General features: G+C 56.5%; 1 protein-coding gene and 1 long non-coding RNA gene across 6 annotated transcripts in view; one reads left to right on the top strand and one right to left on the bottom strand.

Moving 5' to 3' along the window:
- Positions 1–24,463, bottom strand: part of LOC122462676 — a 57,958-nt gene that overhangs the window by 23,096 nt on the left and 10,399 nt on the right. Inside the window, exons 1-2 of one of the 2 annotated variants that reach the window (XR_006285385.1) lie at positions 8,360–8,413; positions 8,210–8,306 (exon numbers count right to left, since the gene is read on the bottom strand). This is a non-coding gene — a long non-coding RNA (uncharacterized LOC122462676). Of the gene's footprint in view, positions 1–8,209; positions 8,307–8,359; positions 8,414–24,463 lie in introns of those variants that run through there. The other variant, XR_006285384.1, reaches the window with a different exon arrangement.
- LOC114022223 (perlwapin) lies at positions 8,782–22,972 on the top strand. 4 transcript variants are annotated; one of them, XM_037915927.2, is made up of 7 exons: positions 8,782–9,002; positions 16,178–16,318; positions 17,226–17,366; positions 17,766–17,909; positions 18,075–18,245; positions 21,407–21,547; positions 22,807–22,972. In XM_037915927.2, the coding sequence occupies exons 1-7, from the start codon at positions 8,924–8,926 to the stop codon at positions 22,845–22,847; spliced, it is 858 nt and encodes a 285-aa protein (XP_037771855.1). In that variant the 5' UTR covers positions 8,782–8,923; the 3' UTR covers positions 22,848–22,972. The 4 variants fall into 4 exon arrangements, with proteins under 4 accessions (XP_037771855.1, XP_043382895.1, XP_037771856.1 ...); XM_043526959.1 differs by lacking the exon at positions 8,782–9,002 and adding an exon at positions 9,277–9,472; XM_043526960.1 differs by lacking the exon at positions 21,407–21,547 and having other exon boundaries at positions 8,818–9,002.

Here is a 24,463-nt window from a genome sequence, read left to right on the forward strand (position 1 = left end):
ATGGAGAGAGGTAAATAGTGGTGTCCCCCAGGGGTCTGTACTGGAACCAGTCCTATTCAACATATTCATAAATGATCTGGAAAAAGGGGTAAACAGTGAGGTGGCAAAATTTCCAGATATTACAAAACTACTCAAGACAGTTAAGTCCAAGGCAGACTGCGAAGAGCTACAAAAGGATCTCTCAAAACTGGGTGACTGGGCAACAAAATGGCAGATGAAATTCAATGTTGATAAATGCAAAGTAATGCACATTGGAAAACATCATCCCAACTATACATATCAAATGATGGGGTCTAAATTAGCTGTTACCACTCGAGAACAAGATCTTGGTGTCATTGTGGAGAGTTCTCTGAAAACATCCACTCAGTGTGCAGCGGCCATCACAAAAGTGAACAGAATGTTGCGAATCATTAAGACCAGGATAGATGATAGGACAGAAAATATCATATTGCCTCTATATAAATCCATGGTACGCCCCCATCTTGAATACTGCGTGCAGATGTGGTCTCCCCATCTCAAAAAAGAGATATTGGAATTGGAAAAGGTTCAGAAAAGGGCAACAAAATTGATTAGGGGTATGGAATGGCTTCTGAATGAGGAGAGCTTAATAAGACTGGGACTTTTCAGCTTGGAAAAGAGGCTACTAAGGGGGGGATATGATAGAGGTCTATAAAATCATGACTGGGGCGGAGAAAGTAAATAAGGAAGTGTTATTTACTCCTTCTCATAACACAAGTACTAGGGGGTCACCAAATGAAATGAATAGACAGCAGGCTTAAAATAAACAAAAGGAAGTACGTCTTCACACAGCGCACAGTCAACTTGTGGAACTTGTTGCCAGAGGATGTTGTGAAGGCCAAGACCATACCAGGGTTCCAAAAAGAACTAGATAATTTCCTGGAGGACAGGTCCATGAATGGCTATTAGTCGGGACGGGCAGGGATGGTGTCCCGAGCCTCTGTTTGCCAGAAGCTGGGAATGGGCGACAGGGGATGGATCACTTGATGATTCCCTGTTCTGTTCATTCCCTCTGGGGCACCTGGCACTGGCCATGGTCAGGAGACAGGACATGGGGCTAGGTTGGCCTTTGGTCTGACCCAGTCTGGCCGTTCTGATGATCTTTTGTAACGAGCCTTTTAACAGAAGGGAAAGCAGTGTTGCCAGCTCTCATGTTTTAGTCATGAGTCTCATGATAATTATTGGTTTCCTTAAAGGCCCAGCTCCTGGAGTCAAATGGATCTGTGATGATTTCTGCCTTCATTCATAAAGAAAAATGAAGTTTCTAGCCCTCGTGGCTGTGGAGAAAGCTTCAAATTGTGACCCCAGGGCACCCTACAGGCTCAAAAAGCAGAAGGCAAATGAAAAGAACCCCACATCTGGTATATTTACATCATCTCAGGATTTTAAAGCCAATCTCATGATTATTGAACAGGTGGGGTTGGCAATACTGTGAAAGTGACTTGAAAGTGTCAGTTTCACTCCTGTTTAAGGTTCATTTCTAGTCTAAATTTGTAGTGAGGTAACACCCCTTGAGCCCCAGGCAGGTGCAGTATAAACTCATGGGGGCTTGCCCTAGCAGGATATTTCCAAAATTAAATGATCTATTCCATGCTTGGTGAACTGCAAAATAGTGATAGAAAGTCCTCTAGATTTTTCTACAATTGTTTCAATTGTTGTATTCAAGAGTTAGTAACAAATAGATACATATTCATTAAAATGTTAAACCTGACCAGTGCCCCTTCAGTGACTTGACACAAGATGAGAGAACATGTTAGTATTAGAGCTGAGTGGGTCTAATATTTATTTAAGTCTCTTTTATATAGGAATTAGATACAGTGCTCCTGTCCTCTGATTTCCAAGTTATTATCTGCCAAAAAACCCCCAAACCCTGTTGAGTTTACAGGTGCTTAAGTAGCCCCTGGAATCACGGTTAAAGCTGCCCTCCCCCCACATCTGAAATAGCGCCCTTGGCTGCAGGGGCTCCTGGGAGCATTGGGTCCCAATCCCATCGGCATGTTAAAGGAGAGCCAGGGGTTCCCCAGGATCCCATACACTCCACTTGGGGAGCTGATAAATCACCTCTGCCCAATGACGTCCCCCATGTCTCTCAAAAATCCCAGTGAAGGGCTAATGTGCTGCCTTGGGAAAGTGCCAGGGTGAGTGACTGTTACCCGTTCCCCGCGTCCTGCCCGCTGGCTGATGCTGTGACGCCCAACAACCTCGGGCTGTTTGTCAGGGACAGAGTGTTTGTTTCCACCAAACACACCTGGGCTGGGCTACTCCCAGGGCTACTCCCCTACGGAGAGGGAGAGAACGCACACAGGCTGCAGTTCGCCCTGCTAGTTAAAGCCAGAGACTTTCAGCTCGTCTGCCTCTCACCGCCTGCTGGAACGCAGAACAGCTGTGTATATCCTTGAGGTATCATACAACACCTCGCCCCTTTTTCCCTACCTGTCCTCCTGGATTACCACACCCCTCTGTACCAATATTCCAGCCATGAGATTTAGCCTCCCAAGTTGCAATGATGCCAACTGAGTAATAATTTTGCTTATGTGCTAATCCTTTCAGTTCAGCCTGTTTATTCCACACACTCCTTGTATTTGTGCACAGACATCTAAGATGTCGAGCAGATTCCCACACTGTTTGTGGCTCCTATGACCCCATTGTAATAAATCTCCCCTGCCCCGTGATGTCCCTGCAGCTCATAAAAATACCTGGAAAGCACAAATGTGCTGCTCTGGGAAAGCAATGGCGTGACGGACATTCACACGGTCCCCCAGCCCACGTCCTCCTGCCAGGACCCCCGCTGGGTGATGCTGTGCTGCCAGGAGGGCTGTTGTCGGGGCCAGAGGGTTTGCTCCTACCGGGGTCATCACACCCTCAGGGGAACGTGCATGAGCCACTCATACGGGGTCAACAACCCTAACGGGGACATGTGAGTACTGCTTCTCTGGGGCCATCACAGCCTAATGGGGAGGTGGTGGTGGGAGCCCCGAGACCTCCCCACGCACCCTCCTCTGGTCACGTCCCAGAGACGAGGGTCAAGGGCACAGAGACATTCAGCCCCCATCGTTAGACATCAGCTGAGGGAACCTGCTGCGGGGGGCGACTAATGAGATGGACGGGGTGTGATCCACAGCACACGACACAGACATGGATAGCCCAGGCCTTTGGGGAGTGCCTGATCCCTGACCCCGTGAAGGAGCGTCAAAGACCCGGTGGGAGAGCGAGAAGGACGTACCGACCCCTCCATTAGCCCCTAGCCCACGGGAGCAGAGTGGCAGGGTGTGATGAAGTGGGACTGTTCTTAATGTTTCCTCTGAAAAGTGTGGGGGTGCCTCAGTTTCTCCTATGCAGTTCTTAAGTATCTAGGGGGTGGGGTAAGGGTGTATGATCATTGCAGAGCCCTAGAGCGCAGGTGTGTGCAGGGGTCTGGACACAGAGAATGGCCGACACCCTGTTTCCTGGCAACTGATGGCCTGGGCCCTTCCCCTCTGCAAGGTGAGAGCTAAAGGGTTGGAGAACAAAGGAATCCTGTGACCTCCTGGCCCAGGAAAGGGACAAAGCCCGGAGGAGGAGGAGGGGCTGGAGGGAGTTTCAGTTTGGGGCTGGCTGGGACATGGAGTGAAGTGCAGATGGGGTTGTCTGGCTCACTGCCCCCCAAAATGGACCCAGCTGAGGGGTCCGGTTCTCTGCACCTACAAGCTCTGTGTTAGACCATGTTCCTGTCGTCTAATAAACCTCTGTTTTACTGGCTGGCTGAGAGTCACGTCTGACTGCGGAGTTGGGGTTCAGGACCCTCTGGCTTCCCAAGGAGCCCCGCCTGGGCGGACTCGCTGTGGGAAGCGCACGGAGGGGCAGAGGATGCTGAATGCTCCGAGGTCAGACCCAGGAAGGTGGAAGCTGTGTGAGCTGTGTGTCCTGCAGACAGGCTGCTCCCAGAAAGGAGACTTCCCCAGAGTCCTGCCTGGCTTCATAGGGAGCAGTTCCAGAGCATCGCCCAGGGACTCCGTGACAACTGGTGTTAGCGGTGGGATGTACTGCACTCCGTGGATGGCACTCCTGCAGTAAGTGACTGGGGAGCAGTAAAACAAAGGGGGATTGATGAGGACCAGGCGTGCTGAAGGCTCAGAGAGGAGTGGTTTCAGGGGGCAGTTAACCCCTGGGAGTGTGTGACCAGCGAGAAGGACTGTGCAGTAATGGGGTCCCCCTGGGGACTGCAGGGAGCAGTCTCAGGGATGGAGGAGCCTGCGGTTTGGCCCTGGGAGAGAGAAGGACTTTTGCAGTAACAGGGTTGCCCAGGGGATTGCAGCGAGCGGTCCCAGGGGCGGAGGAGTCTTCAGCTCGACTCTGGCAAAGAGGTGGTGACCTCGAGAAGGGCTGGCACACTAGGGGTTCTCCCTGGAAACCGTGGGGAGCTGAGAGCGCACAGGCCTGTGAGTCCACAACAACTTGGGAAGAGCGGAGTGAGGGCCTGTCACCGTCTCAAGAAGGACATTGTAACCCTGTGCAGAAAGAGAGGGTTGAGCATTGGAAAGTTCACCAAAGCATAGTTAATCGTGCAGCTGGAGGAGGATGACCACTCTAGGAACAGATTCCTGACCCAAATGGGGCTATAGCAGGATCTGGGAGCAGCTGGAGTGGTAGCCAGGCATCCCCAAGACTCCTGTCCCCGACCAGACGAGGGTCTTCACGATCGGCTTCCCCATCCGGGGATCGGAGACGGACGGGATTGGAGCTGAGTCCGAGAGAGCAAGAGGACTGTGAGAGACAGCGAGAGCCCGAGAAAGAGCTGCAGAAGCAGCAGCAGCATGAACTGGCGGTGGGGGAGCGGAGAGGCCTAGGGGACCTCCCAGGGTGAGTGGGGATAGACCCCGGAGTGCCAGTTCCGCAGGGAACCTCGAGACTAAATTGCTGCCCCTGGTTAAGGAGGGGGGGATGTGGATGCCCACCTCACTGCCTTTGAGCAGGCTGGAGATTTGAACCAGGGGGTCCCTGCAGAAAAGCCCCGGTGTCCAGCTCCCTTTCTGGGTCCCAAGGCCATAGACTCCGTCAGCCAGACTCCCACTCCCGGTCCCAACCTATCTGTCTGTGTGGAGTTTCCTGGGCTCAGGCCCCTCCGGCCTCCAGTGGGAGCGGAAGGTGATGGTCAATGGGGAGACATTCCTGGGGTGGCGAGATCCGGGGACAGAGAGAACTGGTGTCAGGCCCTGGGTGGTGCAGCCCCAGAGGCTGAGGGGCTGGGTGAGCTGGGTGAGGGTCCCAGGGATGAAGCCCCTCGCCCTGCCTATGGCCCAGATCCCTGTGCAGACCCAGGAGGGGTGGGGCTGGCTGGCCATTGGGGTCTCCAGGATACCAGCTGCGAGACCCTGTTGGGGGGTGACTGTGTCTCTTTGGATCAGGATCCAGGCTCTGCTCTTGTAACTGCCAATGGTTTGAATTTGAATCCAGGGAACCAATCAGCGGAGAGGGAAATGGTCAGTGAAAATGCAGATGACCTGGCTGGCAGGGGGAGGAGCCGCTAGGCTCAGGCTACCTGCCTGCCTGTAACCAGACCCCTGGGGCTCCCCGCCCCCTTGCACACTGGAGAAGGGGCTCACGCTGGCTCTGATGCAGTGAGGAAAGCAGGGAGCTCACTGCCTACCCCACTGGGACAGCAAGGGCAGCGCTGAGCACAGTGGGAGCTGAGACCCCAGCTGAGGGGGGGAGACACAGGCAGGGCAGGGGATCTGTTGGGAGTGGCAAGGTGCTTAGTAAGGAAAGTTTGGATGAGCCTAGGCAGCCTTGTGAGCTGATGTCTGTGTCTAGTCAGCAGGGTGGGAAGGCGAGGAGAGTGGAAGATGAGTGTCCCTGGACCTTACCTGTTAGCTGGGTGGAGAATTGGGACAGGGAAGGAAACGTGCCTGTGTCTGTCAGGGGTATTGACTTGCCTATGGAGGGAGCTACCCCGGTCTCCAAGCAGTTGTCTGTGAACAGCCCTGTGTGCTGGGACCAGGGGAATGAGATCCCAAGCTGGGTGTCTGGGAAACGAGAAAGTGTGTCCGGCTCTTCTTTGTCTGTGGAGCAGACAGAAGGGGCCTTTCAGCCTGTGATGGTTGAGGATAGTGCAGTTGTCTCAGAGTTGGTTCTGGATTCAGCTAAAGCCCAGGAAGGGAAGGGTCCTAAGTTTGTGCCTGCTTGGGAGAATGGCCCTGTAACTAGGTCGCACCCAGTTAGTGTCTATGTAAAATCCCAGAGCCCAGACAGTTCTGGTGCTTGTATTTTGCCCGTTGCTAGTGTGTTGTTGGGAAAGGGTGTCGCAACTCTGTCTAATCAGGGTGAGAGCCTAGCCAGGGCACAAGGAGAGCAGGAAGGTGATGTGATTGTGTTACCTACTGAGGGTGTGGAAACCTGTCGCAAGAAGGAAAAGATTCCTGAACTTGTGTGTGTCAAAGGGAAGGCGAATGCTTCTAACCTTTTATCTAGGAAGTCTGTCAGTTTGCCTGAAAGGGGATTGTGTAGGAATCCGCTGGATGGGCCAGAGGTGATTCTGGATGTAAGGGAGACCCAGAAAGAGTCTGTTGTTGCTCAGGAAAGTGTTCCTCTAGAGCAAGCCCTAGGTGAAGAGGGTAAGGGCAGAATTTCTGTGAGGGGTGAATTGTTGCATAGAAAAGCCCCTTGGGAAAGGAATCCTCATGGAGTCTTTGCAAGCAGTTTACTGCAACTGAAGGGTATGAAAGTGATTTAATCAAGAAAGTTTCAGATCCTAACAGCCAGAAATTTTCCGTTGTGAATGGATCCACTGACTTTCCTGTTGAAAGACCCAGTGTGGAGAGCTTTGAGAAGGTCTCAGATGAAGTGAAAGCTGTTAAGAAAGTTAAACAGTCCTATAACCAAGTGGCTGTGTTTGGCCAGTTTGTTGGGGAGAAGACCCAATCCCACTTTGACCCCCGGGGGTTTCGGGGTGGCCAAAGGGCACGGGCCGCATAAACCTTCCCACATGCGGCCTGCGAGTGCTATCAACCACCCCCGACCTAAGGGAGGGCGTGAAACTGGAAGGTCCTGGTGTAACTCCCACCAAGGAACGGGAGAGATGCTGGGGCATCCATGGGAACGTTGGTGGCTTCGAACTTCCCCAAGTCACCGGCTAAATTGACCCCGCTCAGTTCGATCTCGAAGGGGGGAGAGATGTGACGAAGTGGGATTGTTCTTAATGTTTCCTCTGAATAGTGTGGGGGTGCCTCAGTTTCCCCTAGGCAGTTCTTAAGTATCTAGGGGGTGGGGTAAGGGTGTATGATCATTGCAGAGCCCTAGAGGGCAGGTGTGTGCAGGGGTCTGGACACAGAGAATGGCCGACACCCTGTTTCCTGGCAACTGATGGCCTGGGCCCTTCCCCCCTGCAAGGTGAGAGCTAAAGGGTTGGAGAACAAAGGAATCCGATGACCTCCTGGCTGGGGAAAGGGACAAAGCCCAGAGGAGCGGGGGCTGGAGGGAGTTTCAGTTTGGGGCTGGCTGGAGTCATGGAGTGAAGTGCAGACGTGGTTGTCTGGCTCACTGCCCCCCAAAATGGACCCAGCTGAGGGGTCCTGTTCTCTGCACCTACAAGCTCTGTGTTAGACCATGTTCCTGTCGTCTAATAAACCTCTGTTTTACTGGCTGGCTGAGAGTCATGTCTGACTGTGGAGTTGGGGGGCAGGACCCTCTGGCTTCCCCAGGACCCCGCCTGGGTGGACTCACTGTGGGAAGCGCACGGAGGGGCAGAGGAGGCTGAATGCTCCGAGCTCAGACCCAGGAAGGTGGAAGCTGTGTGAGCTGTGTGTCCTGCAGACAGGCTGCTCCCAGAGAGGAGACTTCCCCAGAGTGCTGACTGGCTTCATGGGGAGCAGTTCCAGAGCATCGCCCAGGGACTCCATGACACAGGGGCAGGGTTAGGTTCTGGAGCTGAGCCTGCAGCCAGCTCTGGGGAGGGGAGGGCGCATGAGTCCTGCTTTCTGGGCCATGGGGAGCTGCCAGGCCAGTGGGCCCAGCGTTAGTAATTACAGCCTGGCAGGCGTGGGCCCAGCCACTCCTCATGGGAAGCAGCAGAGGGAATGAAGATGGGTGTGTGTTGGGAGAATGGAGTACTTGTGGCACCTTAGAGACTAACCAATTTATTTGAGCATGAGCTTTCGTGAGCTACAGCTCACTTCATCGGATGCATTCAGTGGAAACTGCAGAAGACATTATATACACAGGTTTCAGAGTAACAGTCGTGTTAGTCTGTATTTGCAAAAAGAAAAGGAGTACTTGTGGCACCCCAGAGACCAACCAATCCATTTGAGCACAAGCTGATGGGGTGAGCTGTGGCTCGCGAGGGCTGTGTATATAATGTCTTCTGTACTTTCCACAGTATGCATCCGATGAAGTGAGCTGTAGCTCACGAAAGCTCATGCTCAAATAAATTGGTTAGTCTCTAAGGTGCCACAAGTCCTCCTTTTCTTTTTGCGAATACAGACTAACACGGCTGTTACTCTGAAACCTGTTGGGAGAATGGCATATCTGGCTCTGGGGCAACCAGCTCGTTGCCATGAGGTGAGAGCGTCCCATTCCGCACAGCTCCAGGGGCCGGCGCTGGGCAGGCTTCACGAGAGGTTCACTCCAGGGAAGCCCAGTGATCAGTGGCCTCTTGGCTCAGCTGTTTGTCCCGATGCCCCAGCCAGGGCATGGAGTCTCCTGGAAACATGAGCTCACCTCTGCAGCCTGTTATTACATTTCCACCATCCTCACACCAGGGACTTTCCCAACTCTCGCAGTTCCCTGCTGTTTCCCTGTTCCCTTTGGGAGGGGCAGAAACCGGGGGCAGCTCTCTTGTGTAATGTCCCCTCCTGTGGCTGCAGTACCGGGCTGGCATGATGGTATATAAGCTGGTGCAGCTGGGCGCTGGGCATCCTGGCATAGCAGCACCATGAAATCAGGCCTCCTCCTCCTGGGGCTCCTCACCCTCTGGGCTGATCCGCCATCTGCCTCTGGGCAGCTCTGTCCAGGTGAGGGCTGTGATGCAGCAGGGAGGGGGGAGTGTTGACCTGGGAATGTGGCAGGGGAGTTTCAATGGGAGACCTGAGAGCCTGTAACCTGAGCCAGGAGGGGGATGGGGAGGTAACACCTCTGCCCGGGAATGTGAAGACAGGCTGCAGCAGGGAGCCTGCTGGGGGGGGGGGGGGGGGGGGGGGTTAGTTTTCAGTTTGGTGCTGGGTGGAGGAACACAGGGAACCCCAGGGCTGGGGTCTAAGCTCCCTGCTCCCCCAGAAGGACTTGACTGAGGGGTCCTGGTTGTACCCACAACCTCTGTTTTGGACGGTGTTCCTGTTGTCCAATAAACCTTCTGTTTTACTGGCTGGCTGAGAGTCTCAGTGAATCCCAGGAAGAGGGGTGCAGGGCCAGGACTCCCCCACGCTCCGTGACAATTGGTGGCAGAGATGGGATCTACTGCACCCCGTGAACGGCGCTTCCTGCAGTAAGTGACTGGGGAACAGTAAAACGAAGGGGGATTGACGGGGACCAGGCGTGCTGAAGATTCAGAGAGAGACGGTTCCAGGGGGCGGTTAACCCCTGGGAGTGTGTGACCAGAGAGAAGGACTTTTGCAGTAACAGGGTCCCCCGGGGGATTGCAGCGAGCGGTCCCAGGGGCGGAGGAGTCTGCAGCTCGACCCTGGCAAAGAGGTGGTGACCTCAAGAAGGCACACGAGGTTCTTCCTGGAAACCGTGGACAGCTGCCCGGCCTGCGAGTGGCCAGCAGGGAGATGGACGCTAAACGCCTGAAGAGCGACCTGGTGGAGCTGTGCAGGCAGAGGGGGCTGCGCATCGGGAGGTCCACCAAGGAACAGCTGATTGCCCAGCTGGAGGAGAGGGATCGCTTGGATGACCCGATCCCAGTCCCTGAGGGAAGCTGCCCGGCGGACGCAGCATGGGCCCTGGGGCCTGACCAGGCTGGGAGGGGTAAGACTGCTGCCGAGGACATCCTGAGACCCTTCCTACCTATGCCTAGGGGAGGGGTTGGGGAAGCCCAGCGAATACCAAGGGCACCCTGACCCCGGCAGCCAGCAGGGGATCCTCCCGGCGGAGCTCCCCGTCCCTGGAGCGGATGCGGCTGGAATGGGAGAGGGAGATGAAAATGAGGGAGCTGGAGGATCATGAAAAACAACGTCAACATGAGCAGGAGAAGAAAGAGAAACAACATAAGCATGAGCAGGAGGAGAAGGAGAGGGACCGTCAGGAGAAGGAGCGGGAACGTCAGGAGAAGGAGAGGGAACATCAGGAGAAGGAGAGGGAACTCAGGAGAAGGAGAAACAAAGACAGCATGAACTGGAGCTGGCCAGGCTAAGGAGCAGTGGGACCCCAACTGCGGTGAGTGAGGGGGGACCCAAGACTGCAAGGAGCTTTGGTAAGTGATTCCTGGCCCAGCGGAAGGAGGGGGAGGACATAGATAGCTTCCTGACGGCCTTTGAGAATGCCTGCGAGATGCACAGGGTTGACCCTGCAGACAGGCTCCAGTTTCTCACCCCCTTACTGGACCCCAAAGCCATGGAGGTGTACAGCCGAATGACAGGGGCGGAAGCAGGGGACTACGAACTGTTCAAACAGGCCCTGCTCCGTGAGTTTGGGCTGACCCCCGAGATGTACCGGAGAAGGTTCCGGAGTCAGCGTAAAACACCTGAGGTCACCTACCTACAACTGGTCAACAGGATGCAGGGATGTGCCCGCAAGTGGACAGCGGGGGCCCAAACTAAAGAGGACCTGCTTGACCTGTTCGTACTGGAGCACCTGTATGAACAGTGCCCTTCCGACCTGAGGCTGTGGCTGGTGGACAAAAAGCTCGCGAACCCCCAGCACGCAGGGCAGCTGGCCGACGAGTTTGTGAACAGTCGGTCAGGGGGTAGCCAGGAGGAGTCCCAAAGGAACAGGCCCCCCCCGATGCAGAGAGAGAGTCACCATGGGGCCTCCCAGAGGGGAAATACGGAGAACCCCCTCCAAAGGGGAACGCCTGGCGACGGGCCCCTCCGACCCGCTCAAGGGGACCAACGTGACCTGAGCTGCTATCACTGTGGCCAGAGAGGCCACGTACGGGCCCAGTGCCCCGGGCTCAGGGACAAACTGAGCCGACCCAACCTACCCAGGGTTAACTGGATAGGGACCCAGCTGGACGAGGGGCAGACGACCCAGGAAAGGGGGGCTGCCAGCTTACCACCTGCTCAGGAGGGAAGAGTACCCCCGGCCAGCTCCGCCAGAGGGCTGGAGGCTCTGGACTCAGGGTGCTCGGTTTACAGGGTAGGCGCGGGCCTGTCCCTCCGGAGCGAGTGCCTTGTTCTCCTGGAGGTGGATGGGAGGAAGGTCAATGGATACTGGGATACGGGCGCGGAGGTGACGCTGGCCCGGCCCGAGGTGGTGGCCCCTAGATCGGGTGCTGCCCAACACCTACCTGACCCTGACGGGGGTGGGCGGGACCCCATTCAAGGTGCCCGTGGCAAGGATACACCTGAAATGGGGGGCCAAGGAGGACCCCAAGGATGTGGGGGTGCACCACGCTTTGCCCACTGAGGTTTTGATGGGGGGAGACCTAGAGGACTGGCCAAGCAACCCCCAGACTGCCCTGGTGGTGACCCGTAGCCAGAGCCGGCGAGGGGCACTGCTCCCCAATCTCGGGGAGGGTATCACACCAGAGGCGCAGGACCCTACCCTGGTGTGGAGGGAGCGCCGAGGGGCACGGCTCAGAGAGGCTGTGGCCTTAGACCCGGCCAGTGAGAGGGAACCGGTCCCCATCCCTTCCCCAGCCGCTGAGTTCCAGGCCGAGTTGAGGAAAGATCCCTCCTTGCGGAAGCTCAGGGACCTGGCCGACCTCAGTGTGGTACGGACCATGAGGAGAGGCTGCCAGGAGAGGTTCCTGTGGGAGAAGGGGTTCCTGTACCGAGAATGGGCTCCCCCAGGGGAAGGGGAGTCCTGTGGGGTCAGGAGGCAGCTGGTGGTCCCCCAGAAGTATCGTCGCAAGCTCCTGTACCTGGCCCATGACATCCCCCTCGCAGGGCACCAGGGAATCCGGCGCACCCGGCAGAGGTTGCTACAGAACTTTTACTGGCCCGGGGTCTTTACCACCGTCCGGCAGTATTGCCGATCCTGTGACCCCTGTCAGAGGGTGGGGAAGGCCCGGGACAAGGGGAAAGCAGCTTTGAAACCTTTGCCCATCATAGAGGACCCTTTCCGGAAGGTGACCATGGACATTGTGGGACCTCTCAGCAAGACGACCCGGTCGGGGAAGAAATACATTCTGGTGGTGGTAGATTTTGCCACCTGCTACCCCGAGGCAGTGCCCTTAGCTTCCATTGAAGCAGACACCGTGGCAGATGCACTCCTGACCATTTTCAGCCGAGTGGGGTTCCCCAAGGAAGTCTTGACAGACCAAGGGTCCAACTGCATGTCGGCCCTGCTCTGGTGCTTGTGGAAGAAATGTGGGGTCCGGCACTACTGGGCCTCAGCTTATCACCCCCAGTCCAATGGGCTGTTGCAGAGGTTCAATGGGACGCTAAAAATGATGCTGAAAACCTTTATGAACCAGCACCCGCAGGATTGGGACAAGTACTTACCTCACCTGCTGTTCGCGTACAGGGAGGTGCCCCAGGAGTCTACCAGGTTCTTGCCTTTTGAACTGTTATATGGCAGGAGGGTGAGGGGCCCCCTGGACCTGATGAGAGACGAGTGGGAGGGGAAGGCCACTCCCGATGGAGAGTCAGTGGTGGAGTATGTCCTGATCTTCCGAGAGAGACTGGCTGAACTCATGGGCCTGGCCAGGGAGAATCTGGCCAGAGCCCAGAGGAAGCAGAAGGTCTGGTATGACCGCACGGCGCGGGCCCGTGCCTACGCCACCGGGGATCCGGTGATGGTTCTCATCCCCTGAGAAAGAACAAACTACAGGCCGCCTGGGAGGGCCCTTTCAAGGTTGTCAAGCAGCTCAATGAGGTAAACTATGTGGTGGAGCTGTCTAACCGGGCGCACCACCGCCGGGTGTACCATGTGAATATGATGAAGCCATATTATGCCAGGGGGAATGTGCTATTGGCCGTGTGTGGACATTGGGAGGAGCAGGGAGATGACCCTTTAGTAGATTTATTCCCTGAGACCAGAGCAGGTTCCCCCCTGGAAGCAATTCCCCTCTTGGATCAGCTAACCCCTGCCCAGCAAGCTGAGGTCAGGGGGGTGCTGCATCCGTACCGACAGCTGTTTTCCAACCAGCCTGGACGCACCAATCTGACTGTGCACCGGGTGCAGACAGGGTCGCACCCGCCGATAAGATGCTCCCCCTTCCGAGTCACAGGGAAAACTGCTCAGGACTTGGAAAGAGAGGTCCGGGACATGCTGGCTTTGGGGGTGATCCAGCCATCGGCCAGCCCTTGGGCCTCGCCGGTGGTGCTGGTCCCCAAAAAGGATGGTTCGGTCCGGTTCTGTGTGGACTATCGGAAGCTCAATGCCATCACTGTGTCTGATGCCTACCCCATGCCCAGGCCTGACGAGCTCCTAGACAAGCTGGGAGGAGCTCGGTACCTTACCACCATGGACCTTACAAAGGGCTACTGGCAAGTGCCGCTGGATGCAGATGCCCGGCTGAAATCGGCCTTTATCACCCCACTGGGGCTCTATGAGTTCCTGACCCTGCCTTTCGGCCTCAAGGGAGCGCCGGCCACCTTCCAGCGCCTGGTGGACCAGCTCCTGAGGGGGATGGAGAGTTTTGCCGTGGCGTATATTGATGACATCTGTGTCTTTAGCCAGACCTGGGAGGACCACGTGTCCCAGGTTAGACAAGTGCTGGACCGACTCCAGGGGGCTGGGATGGGCTGACTGTAAAAGCGGAGAAGTGCAAGGTGGGGATGGCTGAAGTATCTTACCTGGGCCATCGGGTGGGGAGCGGCCGCCTAAAGCCGGAACCGGCCAAGGTGGAGGTGATCAGAGACTGGCCCGCTCCCCACACCAAAAAGCAGGTCCAAGCCTTTATTGGGATGGCAGGATACTATCGAAGATTTGTGCCCCACTTTAGCGCCATAGCCACCCCCATCACTGAGCTATGCAAGAAGGGGAAGCCAGACAAGGTGGTCTGGACCGAGCAGTGCCAGGAGGCTTTCCGGGCGCTGAAGGAGGCTCTGGTCAGTGGCCCAGTTCTGGCAAACCCAGACTTTGACAAGGCCTTTGTGGTGTTCACCGATGCCTCAGACACGGGACTGGGGGCGGTGTTAATGCAGGAGGATGAAAAGGGGGAGAGACACCCCATCGTGTACCTGAGCAAGAAGTTGCTACCCCGGGAGCAACACTACGCGGCCATCGAGAAGGAGTGCCTGGCCATGGTGTGGGCCCTCAAGAAACTAGAGCCCTATCTCTTTGGGCGACACTTCACCGTCTACACCGACCACTCTCCCCTGACCTGGCTGCACCAGATGAAAGGAGCCAACGCCAAGCTCCTGAGGTGGAGCCTGCTCCTGCAGGATTACGACATGGACGTGGTCCACGTGAAGGGAAGGGCCAACCTGATAGCAGATGCGCTGTCCCGGAGAGGGGGCCCCGAACTTCCCCAGGTCACTGATCACAGTGACCCCGCTCAGTTCAGTCTCGAAGGGGGGAGAGATGGGACACAGCAGGGAGGGGGGAGTGTTGACCTGGGAATGTGGCAGGGGAGTTTCACTGGGAGACCTGAGAGCCGGTAACCTGAGCCAGGAGGGGGAGGGGGAGGTGACACCTCTGCCCGGGAATGTGAACAGAGGCTGCAGAAGGGAACCTGCTGGGGGGGGTTAGTTTCAGTTTGGGGCTGGGTGGAGGAACGCAGGGAACCCCAGGGCTGGGGTCTGAGCTCCCTGCTCCCCCAGAAGGACTTGACTGAGGGGTCCTGGTTGTACCCACAAGCTCTGTTTTGGACTGTGTTCCTGTTGTCCAATAAACCTTCCGTTTTACTGGCTGGCTGAGAGTCTCAGTGAATCCCAGGAAGAGGGGTGCAGGGCCTGGACTCCCCCACACTCCGTGACAAGGGCTCCCTGCCCCTGCCTCCCCAGTCAGCCTGGCTTCCCTCTGCCTGCCCCCAGCCCTACAGCCTGCCCCCAGCCCCCTTCTCTCTCAGTGGCTCAGATGGGGGTCATCACACCCTAACGGGACATGGGGTGAGACGCTGGGGTGGCTGTGAACTGTCTCCTTTAAATGGCACTCTTCATTTTTCTTGTCGTGTGACTGGCTCCCTAAGTCACTTCATGTTGTTTCTGCCCCTGAGCTGTTGCCTGAAGTGTTTGGAACCAGGGAATAAGGAATGTCAAGTTGTGCTCAGTCTGGGGTGGAGCATCAGACACGCCATCATGGGTGCTGAAGCGTGTGAAATGCATGCAAGGTTGATTTGTCTTGCGTACCCCAAGTTTCATCTCACTTAAAAACGACTTGCTTGCAAAGTCAGACATAGAAATCCCAGAGGGTCCCAGCGCAATGAACAATGGCTGACTTTCTCATTGTACCATATCATTCTAAAATAAAGCGACTGGAATATGAATATTGTACGTACATTTCAGTGTATCGTGTGTAGAGCAGTATAAACAAGGCAGTGTCCCGATGAAATTTTAGTTTGTTCTGACTTCCCTAGTGCTTTTCATGGAGGCTGTTGTAAAACTAGGCAAATATCGAGACAAGTTGATGCTGGGGAACAGCGTAGAGAGCACAGCAAAGAGGATTCACCCTGGGAGAGGGGCCTTCTCTCTGTTGCTTTGTTTCCCTTGTCTTGATTGCTCTGACTTTACACTCGTTTCAGTCATGTAAGGGCCCTGCTGTGGTGGGGGCTTGCCGTGTGGCCCCCCCAGGTGGGACTGGCTCAGGCTGGGGTTCATCTTTAATTCCTGTGCCCATCTCAAAGCATGCCCATTGGATCCCTCCCCACCAGCCTCCTCCTTGAGGCCTGTGTCTCTAGTGACATGCAGTTGAAAACAAGCCCTGAAATTGCAAGTTTTCCGGCTGTCTTTGGGGAGCGGAGGAGGTCACCCCTGGGGGGTGAGCAGTTAGATTCCTCCGTCTCTGGGGGAGGGGGTAAAGGGAGGGAGAGTCCATCGCCTGGATATGACCCCCTTGCCTCCGGCTGCTTCACTTTCCCTGGCCTGGCTGATGTGTCTGCCCCACGCTCTGTAACCCTGGTTCTCTTCCCATTTGTTTCCAGTGAAAAAGGGCGAGTGCTCCGCTCCCATCAACAAGAGGGCTGCGAACTGCGATATCTTCTGCTCCACTGATGCTGACTGTCCCGGATCCGAGCGCTGCTACAGCACCGGCTGCGGGAGGGAGTGCAGACTCCCCGTAGGAGGTGAGGGGCTCTCCTTCTCCACCCCACTCCATCGGTGCTGGGAGCCGAGAGCCAAGGCCTGGTGACCCCATGGCCACGCCCACCCCTTTGGGCTCCCTATTTTAATATTAACAAGGTGGCCACGGCCCCCTGAGAAAGTCTGGACACCTGCAGCCACGATAGCCCCATGAATCCTGCTTCCAGGGCCCAACCCCACCCCAACGGGCATGGGCCTGGCCCCCACCCAGCCAAGGGATGGTCAGAACTCGGCCCAGCAGGGCCTCCCTGGTGTGCGGGAGTGACACAGAGTACGAGGATCCTGATGGGGAGGTGGCATCTCGGATTATCCTGATTACAACGGTGGCGCTCAGACGCTACGGTGATAAATGGACCGTGTCTGCTGCTTCCTGCCCAGTCCAGCGGCAGCTGCCCATTCCCACCCTGCGTTTGACCCAGAAGGCAGGAGACCCTGATCTGGATGGCCCCGGGGGCTCTGCAATAGTTGCCTTCAGTGACTCAAGACACTAGATTAGACATTAGGGAAACCGTCCTGGCAGGGTAGTAAAGCACTGGAATAAATTGCCCAGGAGGCTGGAATCTCCGTCATTGGAGGTTTTGAAGAGCAGGTTGGACAAACCCCTGTCAGGGGTGGTCAGATAATACGGAGTCCTGCCTCCGTGCAGGGGACTGGGCTAGAAGACCTCTCGGATCCCTCCCAGTGCTACGTTTCCTGGCCCCCCTGCAGCCCTGCAGCCCGAGACCTTAGCGGACACTCTGAAGGGGGCGGTGTGTGCAAGGCCAGCGATCTGGGCGGGTGGGGATCAGCCTGCTCGCGGCTGCAGGAGCACTATGTGGTTACATAGCAGCCTTGCCATTGTCACGAGTCCAGACAACGCTGACCCTGCTCTCTCGCTGTTCTGTTCCCCAGTAAACCCAGGGTACTGCCCGCAGGTTGACCCCAATGGTATGACCATCTGCCTTGTGGAATGCAATAGCGACAGGCAGTGTGGACTGGGCCGGAAGTGCTGCAGCCAGGGATGTCATGTGCAGTGCGCGGGGGCTGTGCCAGGTAACTTGGCACCTGGGAGTGGGGGACCAAAGGGGGGGGTACTTGGTCCTGCCTATTAGATGAGCCCCCCGGACATTCTGAGTAATTCAAACTGCTACACAAGTGGGGCCGGGTCTGAGAATGGGCCAGGGAGGGACATGGGGCAAGGGACAGAGCTGGGACAGGCAGGGGACTGACTGAAGGGGGTCTAAGGCCCGGGGGCATGCGGCTGAGTGTGGGGTGGGAGGGTCTGGGGGGAAGCCGCAGGGACCAGTCCTGGAGAGGCGCAGACCAGGACGGCAAGGAAAAGCCTTGGCCAGAGGTCAGATCTGGGGCCTGGCTCCGGTCCGTGGTGCAGGCCTGTGCGTTTGGGGTTTGTTCCCCACAGAGACATGAGCTGTTGTTGTTTCCCTTTTCCAGCCAAACCTGGCACCTGCCCCAAGAGGAGAGTGCTGCAGACGTTCGTGCCGTGTGAGAATAAGTGCAGAGACGACAGGGACTGTCCCAACAGGGAGAAATGCTGCTTTACTGGCTGTGGCCTCGGCTGCCTGGCCCCTGAAACAGGTACCAGCAGCAAAGATAGAGGGGCCTGTGGAGCCCCCAGCCCCACAGCACTGGCCAGGCATCCTGTGGGCCAGAGACATCCCCACTTCCCCACCAGTCTGGGTGCACTAGCCTGAGCTCCCTTGCAGATCTCTGCCCTCCTTATAACCCATCTCCTCTCTCCAGGTGACGTTTGCCGACTCCCGCCTGAGAGGGGCCATTGCGCACAACGGCTCCTTCGCTTCTTCTACAACCCGGCCTACAGGACGTGCCAGAGATTCTATTATGGCGGCTGCCGGGGCAACGGGAACAACTTCAAAACTCTCCGGGCGTGCCGGCAGGCCTGCAGGACAACCGGTAAGGGGCCCGAGCGCGTGAACCCGCCGGCCTGGGCTGGGCAGCTCAGCAAGCTGGGACAGGCTGAGAATTAACGCAGCTGCCGGCTGGACTGGTCACCAGGAGTGCAGGGTGGGAAACGGGACTGAAGCGAAAGAGGTTGCTGGTTCTGGGGCTGGATCCTAGCCCTGGTGTGGGAGGCCAGGGCAGGGGAGACGATCACGGAAATCAGTTCATAAAATGTTCAGCATACAAATCTGTGCCGTAAGTATTCACAGGCCGACGCCCTGGCTGTGCCTGCGAGGAGCGCGGCATGCAAAGGGCCAAGAGCTGTCGTAGGCACGCGTAGACTGAGAGTCTGCATCCACGGGCCATAACTGTTAGCAAATGGGGGGTTTGCACGTACATTTTGTCTGCCTAACCGTAGTTTCTGAAAATCCGGCACTAAAGGTTCTTCAACTAATATGTAAATGAAGTGACCATTAAGAAATGTTTTTTCAGGGTTCAGATGTGCCCTAGTGACCAAGTCCTCTTTTAGCCCCATCTCCCACCCCAGCTGGAGACTGGGTCCCAGTTAGATTTCAGTGGGGAGGCTGAGCAGCTGTCTCTCCGTGCTGTGTAGCTAACGTGACCTGCAAGCCCTTGTGGGGCCCGGCCCATGTTCAGCCTGCAGTCGCACCGACTTCTACGGCTCAGTCACCAAGACATGGGACGAGGTCGTTTGTGGCACTGCCAGGGCACTGGGAACAATTTGGCACCAGAGCCGGATGTCTCAGGGCCTGTGGAGGAGCTGGGAGGCTACGTCTAAACTACCACTTTGGCCAGTATCATTTCTGTTATTCAGAAGTGTGAAAAAACACACCCCTGAGTGACATACGTTTCACTGACAGAAGTGCCAGCGTGGACAGCTCTGTGCGGGCAGGAGATGCTGTCCCACCGACACAGTTACTCCACTCGTTGGGAATGGATTAATTGTGCCAAGGGAAGAGCTCTCTCCTCTCGGCACAGAGCAGCTTCACGAGCGATCTGGTACAACTGTGCTGCTCGAAGCTTGCTGGCGTAGACGGGGCCTTAGGTGGGTGGTGGGCTGCCCAGGTCAGAGGGACGGTGCTGGAAATACACTAGGGGCTGTTCCCGTATCGCTGAAGGAGAGTCTGCGGCGCTGTTTGTGATGGGAAATGGACTAAATACAAGGGCCTATTGCCAGTTCTGGCAGTCGAATCCTAACTGTGCCCCTGGCAGCAGGGCCTCCAGAGCGTGAGAACCAGCCCCGGGGCACTGCTAGGAACCGGAGCACAAACCCCACCAGGCTGTGAGCTCTCTACCTGGGGTTCACCAACCAGTTATCCAGTGTGAACTCCTCAGGCACCATAACAGCCTAGCCAGGGCATCACAGACAGGCCCCTTGGGTACGCCGGTCTGTCTTGCCACCCAGGTGAGCGTACCTTTGTGATAGCTGGTTCCTTACACCACCAATCACAGCAATATTCACCTTACTGCCAATACCAAAGGGCCAGTCACTTACCTCAAGTCAACTGCACCTCAGATCTCACACCAAAGACAACGCTTCTAGCCAATCCTATAATAAACTATCTAAAGATTTATTAACTAGGAAAAGGAAACCAGAGAGTTATTTACAAGGTTAAAGAAAGTAAACATAGAAATACAAATGAGTTACTATCTCAACTTTCACAAGGAAACAGAAGCTTCTATCATGAGTGAGCTCTACATGCCCTTCAGGACTAACCCTGGCTGAGCAGCTGTGGATCTGTTGCTTATGCCTAGAAACCTTGCCACCCCAGAGTCCAAACTGCATCACGATCATCAGTTCCTTCTGTTTGGGGTTTTTATCCCCATCCTTCCTTGTGTTCTCAGCTTCAACCTCAGCTGATGGGAGGAATCCACTTGGATGACTCATCTTCACGGGGGTGGGGAGGGCAAAACAATGAACATTGTTTGTCCTCTTTAATGTCCCACAATAGTCCATCTGGTGTCAATGGACCTTTCCTGTTGGGCAGGACATAACATCTTCTGTAGGAGATCAGCCATTCACACTAATTCTTGTCTTTCTCCTGTCTGGTGAGTTACACAGTCACAGAGGCTCACCGTACAACCGCTCAAATATTACCTTACACTGTGGGATACAGATGCTATAAGTGAGATGAATGCAGGCAGCAACACACCAGCATTCAATAAAGAAGAAACACTAAAGAGATTCCCATCATTCTAATCCCTGTTTTAACAACACTAACGCACAGGGGAGCCAGACTGATTCCAGCTGTGTGTCTGTCACTGTTCCACTGAGACACAGGGACTCTGACATGAGCTGGCAGCTGGATTGCGAGTGTCACACCAACCTGGCTTTGTTAGGATGGGGTGGGATAAAGCTCTGACCTGCTCAGGCAGTTGCCACATTGCTAAGCTGCTATCCTGTTGCTACATTTTGCGTTGGAACAGGAACTGAGCGGCCGCTTCCTGAGGCCGTTGGGCTTTCAGCTTCTGAAGCAACTGCTCCCCTTCTCCTGTTGTTATACAGAATAAACGGCTACCCAGGGAGGTGACTCTTTGCTGGCATGAGGGCGTAGCTGTGACGAGCCCTTGGCCCTCCCGGTCGCCACTCTGCACACGTTGGAAACGCTGTTACTGTTATGGCCCCCAAAGGTGCTGGGCACAGACAGGATCTCACATCAGCCCAGCATGTGAGAGACGAGCTCTTTGTAGAGGATTCACAGATAACTACGGAGATGTTCGCTCCTGTGAGCTGTCCTGCCTCAGGCCCTCCCTTTGCATCCCTTAGTGCCGTGTTTATCCAACCTTCCCTAGCTGGAATCCCTCGGACAGAATTCCTCTCCTAACCCCTACAGTTGCGCGGGGCTTGGCCCTGGAGAGCTTGGCTGAAGCTGGAAGTGGATGTTTTTCTCCTGAAAGGATGCCCCTCCCTACGCTGAGCTCTCGGTGAGACTGGGACTGGACAGGGACTGGACAGGGACCCCTAGCTCAAGGGCACGGGGCCAGAGGTGCCCAGAGTACAGGCATGGGGGCAGTTTTCCATCTGATATCTAATCTCTCACTGCTGTCTCCAGGGCTGGTCCATTTCTCTGAGGACCCCACTCAGCCCCACATGGAGCTGTTGGGATTTTCAGCCAGGTATCTCATTGCCATGGGACCGTTCTGTCTTCCAGAGAAACCTGGGTTCTGTCATGTGTTCCCCCCAGACACCATAGGGATCTGTGCTCTGCTCTGCTTCAGTGATGACGACTGCCCTGGAGCAGAAAAGTGCTGCAGTGTTGGGTGTGGCCGGACTTGCCAAACCCCCGTGGCAGGTGAGGTTCAGCATCGTGCCGGGGCTCTGCAGAACGGGGCCGTTCTGATCACCAGGCACAAGGGCTCCCTGCCCCCATCTCTGAGCGCTGGGAGGAATCGGAGTCACGCGGCCAGGGCCCCAACATCACAGAAGGGGTGACCACCTGTCCTGACTTGGGCGGAAATGTCCCAAAATGTACATTTCAAGTCTCGTTCCTGGGTGCATGATTCCAGAACAGCCTGCCTGATGCTCAGGGGTGGTGCCAGCCTCTTCTGGTTGGCGGGGGGGAGGGCTGAGGTGGGCCTTAGCCCCCATTCACTGTGAGACCCCACCCCCTGGCCAGGCTGAAAGCCGGAGCCAAGCCATGGTAAGGGGAGCCCAGGCTGCTGGGGGGAGCCCCAGACCCTCCATCTGCCCTGGTCACCGAACCCCAGGGGGCAGGAAAACCGGCCGGGAGCTGCTCTTGGGCACGTCGGCCCCTGCCCAGGGCAGGTGGAGGGTCTGTGTCTCCCCACAGCGGCCCGGGCTCCCTGGGCAGCTCTCCCCATGGCTTGGCTCCGGCTTCTGGCCTGGCCAGGGGGTGGGGCCATGGGGAAAGGCAGGGCAGGGGGCGTGGCCACAAGGGGTCTGGGGTTCTGGCATGTGTCTCATTTTTGCATTTTGAAAAGGTCACTCTGGTCACAGATCTGCTCCGAGTGACCCAGCTCCCCCGGAGGCCTGGAGTCTGGGCGGAAGCTGGGGGTGCAGATTGCCCTCTCTCCCCCATGGAGCTCCCAGCTCTCTGGGGAGGAGGCGAAGGGCTGCGGGAGGCTGGCGTGGAGATGGGGAGAGGAGTGCTCAGGGATGATATGGGTGCTGCTGGCCTGGCCGGCTGGGTCTCCTGTCTCCTCCCCAGAGCTGCTCTGTGCCATGGAGTTTGGCCGGTGGCGGCTCCCGAGGTCACCCAGCCCCATGCACTCAGCCCTGCTGCAAGGACGACGACTGCCCAGGAAGGGCCGGGCGCAGCCACGTCAGCCGTGCCCCCAGCCCCCGCCTCAAGGCCGTGCAAGGCAGAACTGCGCTGACTGCACCTGACACCGGGAGGGATGGGGGGACGGGGGAGACACAAACACAGCTGAGTGCTGGGGCGAGCCCAGCCCCCTGCCTGCCGGGATCTCTGTGCCCAGCCCCCGCCCATGGCGCAGTCCAGGATTGCAGGTCCTTGCTGCTGTCACCTCCCTCCCTGCCCCCAGCCTCATGACCAGCCCCTGGCCTGACCGACTGCCCCTTCTTCCACAGGGCCGACCAGAGAGAGAGACTGGGAAGAGCCGAGAGTGTGACCGCAGGGCCTGTGTGGGGACAGGACAGGATCCTGCAATACGGCCCCCACCTGACACCCACCCCCAATCGCCCGTGGGCCTGATCTCGCCCAGCACATGGGTTGTGTAATAAAGAGCTTAACTCAGCTGGCCTCCCTGTGGTTTCCTGGATTGGGCCTCACTGTCCCTGCATGTGCGCCTGGGACAACCCCCCTCCAGCTGGAGCCTGTGCCCCAGGCTAATGTCCCTGGTGAAACGGGATCTCCCTGGGGGCGTGGCAAGCACTGGGCAGTGTCTCTAGAGCGTAAGCTGCCGCCTAGTCCCTGGGTTCCAGAGAGCAGCTGTTTGCGGGCTGGAGACACCAGATCCCGAGGATCACAGTCCCCCACCCCACAGGACCTTCGCTACAAGAGGAACATGTTCCCTCTTTACCCAGCACTTCTCATAGCATCTCCCCAGTGCAGCGAGCTGCAGCCAGTGCCCGGGGCTGGAGCTTCAGCCCTGATAAACATGGCTTCTCCCAGCAGTGGCAGCCTGGCTCTGCCACCCTGAGACTCCCTGCAGAAGCTGGGGCTGTTGGACAATCCCTTTGGGCAGGAGAGGGGCATGCTGGTGGAGGCATGGGGGTGTGAGTCAATTGACCCTGCTCCCTTCCCATGCTCTGGCTTGCTTTCCCATCCCCAATGGAGTGACCAGACCCAAGGTCCATGGGACCCGCCTCTAAATCCCAGGGGAAAAGGCTTTCTCTGGGGTTCCTGCTCCGGACCCCAGCCACACCCCACCGGTGCTGAGCTCTGGAAGGGATGGGAGCCAGGCAGAGACCTGTGGGTCTGATCTGAGCTTGGGGGGTGGGTCAGGCACATTCCTGACTGGCTCCCCCAGCACAGTGGGGAGTGAAGTGGCCACGCTTCACAAATAACAAAGTGATGGACAGTGGGAGCAGAGACCCCCAGGTTGCCATGGAAAGGAGCAAGCCTGTGTAAGCAGGGTCTGAATGAGTTCTCCCCTGACAGCTAGCTGGAAAGGGGAGAGACTTCAGGAGCAAACTGTATTTAGATGAACACACCTACTCTGCCAAGATATCCAGCAGACAGAGCCCTGTTGTTCAAAGTGATCAACTTTGAGTGGTGCTGGGTTACAAATCACTTTAGTACTGAATGCAGGGGTAGGTAGTGAAATGTTATCAGTGTTGTTGTCTTTATTACATGATTAAAGGGGACCAGAACTGTGCTTAACCTGTATGGTGACCAGACAGCAAATGTGAAAAATCGGGTCAGGGGGTGGGGGGTAATAGGAGCCTATATAAGAAAAAGACCCAAAAATCGGGACTGTCCCTATAAAATTGGGACATCTGGTCACCCTATTAAACCTGTCCTAAATGACAGGGTCACCTCAGCTGAAAGGACCTCGTTAAGTCAGGGGCTTGAATGCCAGAGCCCTGAGAAAGTAAGAGTATGGGGACAGTGTCCGCCAGGAGATGTGGACTCTCCCTAAGGGTCCCTGGTCTGGTTTAACCTGTTCCTCCCCACTGTTCAAAGACAGAGCTAAATAGGCTCCATTAGGAGCCTTTGTTATTTTAAGTGTTTAAATGGGAGCTGAAATCACTGGTGGTGGGGCAGTGTTTCTGCCCAGCCTGC

The sequence above is a fragment of the Chelonia mydas genome, chromosome 13 (assembly GCF_015237465.2).
Source record: "Chelonia mydas isolate rCheMyd1 chromosome 13, rCheMyd1.pri.v2, whole genome shotgun sequence".
Lineage (NCBI taxonomy): Eukaryota > Metazoa > Chordata > Testudines > Cheloniidae > Chelonia > Chelonia mydas.

What these genes read in the sequence shown, in the direction of transcription:
- LOC114022223 (XM_037915927.2), top strand. Translation starts at nt 8,924, where the DNA reads ATGAAATCAGGCCTCCTCCTCCTGGGGCTCCTCACCCTCTGGGCTGAT. An exon ending in GTGCAGACTCCCCGTAGGAG is followed by an intron (nt 16,319 to 17,225) that starts GTGAGGGGCTCT and finishes TCTGTTCCCCAG; the next exon opens with TAAACCCAGGGTACTGCCCG. An exon ending in GCAGGCCTGCAGGACAACCG is followed by an intron (nt 18,246 to 21,406) that starts GTAAGGGGCCCG and finishes TCTGTCTTCCAG; the next exon opens with AGAAACCTGGGTTCTGTCAT.